Raw genomic sequence first — 4,801 nt, 5'->3', positions numbered from 1 at the left:
GAGGACAGTCCACCGCATCTCACTCAGAAGATTCATAAGGTTCCACAGGTTTCAGGGAGCTGACTTTATCATTCCAGCCAAGTGGAAGATAATTTGGAATTTCATCTCCAGCTACAGCGACCATCTGATTACCATTGTAATACTCCTTATTGTACAGGATCCATGCACCATGGGCGACTTTGTGTGATGAAATCATGTTGTCAAAATCATAGGATTTAAGGGTATCTGCGGCCTCCGTCAGGGTCACAGCTCTTCCTCCATAGTGAATGTGCTCATATACTGTGATTTTATAACTATACAGACCGCCATTCACACATCGCACAGAGCTGATATTTTTTTCAATCGCTGGGATTGAGTTGTAGTTGCCTGGTTTAAGGCATTCAAACTTCCCCTTATAATGTTTCTCAGTGAAGACAATCCACGGGTCTCCATGGACTTTGATGGACCTGGCTTTGTTCAGGAAGCCGATAGATGACAGGTCAGGATTGTCCGAGCTGATAGGCAGGTGATGAACACTGTGGAAAGCTGATAGGTGGGTGACCAACACTGTGGGAAGCTGATAGGTGAGTGATGAACACTGTGGGAAGCTGCTTCCCATTTTTTTCCCTGTTGATGAAAGGGCTCCTTCAGAGGATGCCCAAGATGCTTGAGCATGGGTAGAAGGAGCAGTCAAAACAAAATCTTCGTCACCCGATCTCCGGTGAAGTGGGAAGAAGAACACGGAAGAAGAGAGGAGAAGATGGGGCACCTGGCGCTTCCTCTGCTCTGGGCCAAAGACGGAACTGGACAACGCGGGACGCGATGGAATGGACAAACTGATCTGCGGGATTGAAGGTGTGATTTTATTTTTTTGGATTTATTTCCACTTTAAGTATGCAAGAATGATAGAACATGATTGGGTGTATCTGATGCCCACATTGATGAAACTTGAAATTTGGAAACCACATTGATATTTATAGGGGTCAATCTTGTTATGTATTTTGGCTACTTGTATGAGTAATAAGTAAGTATATCTATGGGAACTCCATTTTTTAAAACCTATAAGGTATATACTATGCACTGCCATGGGGATACATAAGAAAGGTACATGACATTGGGGCCCTATATCCTGCTCATGATGTTGCTATATCACAAAAGGCCATTTATGGGTTAGTGGTTGTGAGAAAGATATGAAAATAAAAGCAGGGAAATGGACTCCATATGAGGTATGTGTCTGTGACCACAAATTGGAGCTTTGGTCCTTTGGTTTTGCTGGTTAGCGGGTATCTTGTAGCACACAATTTGCATGGCATGGCAAAGCAGTCCCTTACATAGCCTTCTCCCATTCCTCCTATTCTTCTGTTCCAACACCCACCTCATCCAATTCCTCCATCTATATCTGTCTTTATAGGTGCTTCAAAAACAGAAAATGTATCCTCCTGGCTCTGGTCTGTTGGATTCCTTCTCCCAGCTTACAGACTTCCCATATCCTTTCTGGCTGAGCTACACCCGGCTCCAGGCTAGAGGTTGGACTAAGTCATCCCCCTTCACGTCTCAAGTCACCTAATTTGTCCCCATATAGAAACAGAGGTCTGATCCTTTTCTGACAGCTGAAGGGGGCAGGGAGGAAGGTGGTGTTACAGAAGCCTCACTGCCTTCTCCGTCCCCTTCAGCTGTCAGAGGAGAGTTTCAAGTTGTTTATAAGGCGACTTAAGTTGGACTCGAGTCCAGGTCATGCGACTCGAGTTCCAACCTCTGCTTTGGGCTGCCACTTCCGAGATACAAAGTCAAGGTCACCAGAGCAAGGAGTTGCTGGCCCATCCATTCTTTCCTGAACACTCTGGAACTGGATCCCAAATAAAGGGCTGCAATTCTGCAGTAACACAATTACTAAAAGCCTTATCCAGGCTCTTCAATCCCTTTTCCTCTGCAAAATGTTGCATCATATAGTTCATCCTGTTATACTGTGTAATGATATTTATTTCACATCACATGTTTCTGTAACTGATTTCTATGTCAGGTGAGGATGTATATTCATAAAGGTAACACTCAATATTCCAACTGGTTAGAAGCAGCTAGGTGAGTGATGAACATTGTGGGAAGCTGATAGGTGGGTGATTATATACAGACCGCCATTCACACATCGCACAGAGCTGATATTTCTTTCAATCGCTGGGATTGAGTTGTAGTTGCCTGGTTTAAGGCATTCAAACTTCCCCTTATAATTTTTCTCAGTGAAGACAATCCACGGGTCTCCATGGACTTTGATGGACCTAGCTTTATTCAGGAAGCCGATAGATGACAGGTCAGGATTGTCCGAGCTTACACTCTTAAACAATCCCTTGAAATCTGGGAACTCAAACAGCTCGATTGAGTTGGTCATCTTGCAGTTGTATGAGAATGTTCAATGCCAGGAAGAGAAATCTCTGAAGGTTGGTTGAGTTTCCTCCTCAGTTGCTGGGTTTATATACAGGAGCCTCAGTGATGAATCCGGGTACACTTCCTTTTTTGTGGAATTACATCATTTCTGCAGAACTTGTGTAAATTACATTTCTTAACAAATATTTGCAGATCAGATTTCCACTCTTTTTCTTTACAATCATTTTAGGAATCCCAATTTATTGATGCCGTTATGATATTTGTATTATTATTATTATTATATTTTAATTAGTTGCTGGGAAAGGTCTGATAAGCTATAGTATAGTATTACAGATTTTGGACCACTTTACATTTTATTTTTGGATTTCTTGAGCTTTTGTTCTGGGAAATGTTATATTCTAGTGAATGGTATTGTTTAGTATACTATGACTGTATACAGGAGATAATGGTTGGGAATCTAGATTTCTCTAAACTTTACTGTTGTGGGATATTAGCTTCATACACATCACATGGGGAAAGGTATTTCAAATTTCAGGGCACTTTGACCACTTTTATTTATTAAAGTGCAAAAAGCAAATCTTCAAGAGTTTTCCCTCACAGGGGATCAATGTCATTCACAACATGACAAAAACAGAAAATGTATCCTCCTGGCTCTGGTCTGTTGGATTCCTTCTCCCAGCTTACAGACTTCCCATATCCTTTCTGGCTGAGCTACACCTGGCTTCAGGCTAGAGGTTGGACTTAGTCATCCCCCTTCACGTCTCAAGTCACCTAATTTGTCCCCATATAGAAACAGAGGTCTGATCCTTTTCTGACAGCTGAAGGGCGCAGGGAGGAAGGTGGTATTACAGAAGCCTCACTGCTTTCTCCGTCCCCTTCAGCTGTCAGAAGAGAGTTTCAAGTCGTTTATAAGGCGACTTAAGTCGGACTCGAGTCCAGGTCAGGCGACTCGAGTTCCAACCTCTGCATTGGGCTGCCACTTCCCAGATACACAGTCAAGGTCACCAGAGCCAGGAGTGCCTGGCCCACCCATTCTTTCCTGAGCACTCTGGAACTGGATCCCAAAAAAAGGGCTGCAATTCTGCAGTAACACAATTACTAAAAGCCTTATCCAGGCTCTTCAATCCCTTTTCCTCTGCAAAATGTGGCATCATATAGTTCATCCTGTTATGTAGAATGTATATTCATAAAGGTAACACTCAATATTCCAACTGGTTATGATAGGCAGGTGATGAACACTGTGGAAAGCTGATAGGTGGGTGACCAACACTGTGGGAAGCTGATAGGTGAGTGATGAACACTGTGGGAAGCTGATAGGTAAGTGATGAACATTGTGGGAAGCTGATAGGCAGGTGATGAACATTGTGGGATGCTGATAGGCAGTGATGAACATTGTGGGAAGCTGATAGGTGGGTGATGAACACTGTGGAAAGCTGATAGGTGGGTGACCAACACTGTGGGAAGCTGATAGGTGAGCGATGAACACTGTGGAAAGCTGATAGGTGGGTGATGAACATTGTGGGAAGCTGATAGGCAGGTGATGAACAGTGTGGAAAGCTGATAGGTGGGTGATGAACACTGTGGGAAGCTGATAGGTGAGTGATGAACACTGTGGGAAACTGCTTCCCAATTTTTTTCCCTGTTGATGAAAGGGCTCCTTCAGCGGATGCCCAAGATGCTCAACCATGGGTAGAAGGAGCAGTCAAAACAAAATCTTTGTCACCGGATTTCCGGTGAAGTGGAAAGAAGAACACGGAAGAAGAGAGGAGAAGATGGGGCACCTGGCGCTTCCTCGGCTCTGGGCTAAAGACAGAACTGGACAACGCGGGACGCGATGGAATGGACAAACTGATCTGCGGGATTGAAGGTAAGTTTGATATTTTTTTTTGGATTTATTTCCGCTTTAGGTACGCAAGAAGTTACAAGGAATGATAGAACATGATTGGGTGTATCTGATGCCCACATTGATGAAACTTGAAATTTGGAAACCACATTGATATTTATAGGGGTCAATCTTGTTATGTATTTTGTCTACTTCTATGAGTAATAGGCAAGTTTTTAATCTATGGGAACTCCGTTTTTTAAAACCTATACGGTATATACTATAAACTGCCATGGGGATACATAGGAAAGGTACATGACATTGGGGCCCTATATCCTGCTCATGATGTTGCTATATCACAAAAGGCCGTTTATGGGTTAGTGGTTGTGAGAAAGATATGAAAATAAAAGCAGGGAAATGGACTCCATATGAGGCATGTGTCTGTGACCACAAATTGGAGCTTTGGTTCTTTGGTTTTGCTGGTTAGCGGGTATCTTGTAGCACACAATTTCATGGCATGGCAAACCAGTCCCTGACATAGCCTTCTCCCATTCCTCCTATTCTTCTGTTCCAACACCCACCTCATCCAATTCCTCCATCTATATCTGTCTTTATAGGTGC

General features: G+C 43.3%; 1 protein-coding gene across 1 annotated transcript; it reads right to left on the bottom strand.

The window, feature by feature from the left end:
• Positions 1 to 19: 19 nt before the first annotated feature.
• LOC140332805 (epidermal differentiation-specific protein-like) lies at positions 20 to 598 on the bottom strand. The gene has a single exon (XM_072413998.1). It carries the CDS (start codon positions 596 to 598, stop codon positions 20 to 22), a length of 579 nt encoding a protein of 192 aa, XP_072270099.1.
• Positions 599 to 4,801: the final 4,203 nt, after the last annotated feature.

The sequence above is a fragment of the Pyxicephalus adspersus genome, chromosome 6 (genome assembly GCF_032062135.1).
Source record: "Pyxicephalus adspersus chromosome 6, UCB_Pads_2.0, whole genome shotgun sequence".
Taxonomy (NCBI): domain Eukaryota; kingdom Metazoa; phylum Chordata; class Amphibia; order Anura; family Pyxicephalidae; genus Pyxicephalus; species Pyxicephalus adspersus.
The sequence above is the reverse complement of the archived record's forward strand: the minus strand, read 5'-3'. Positions and strand labels throughout refer to the sequence as shown.

Excerpts from the sequence above, each read along its gene's own strand:
- LOC140332805 (XM_072413998.1), bottom strand. The coding sequence starts at position 598 with ATGGGAAGCAGCTTCCCACAGTGTTCATCACTCACCTATCAGCTTCCC.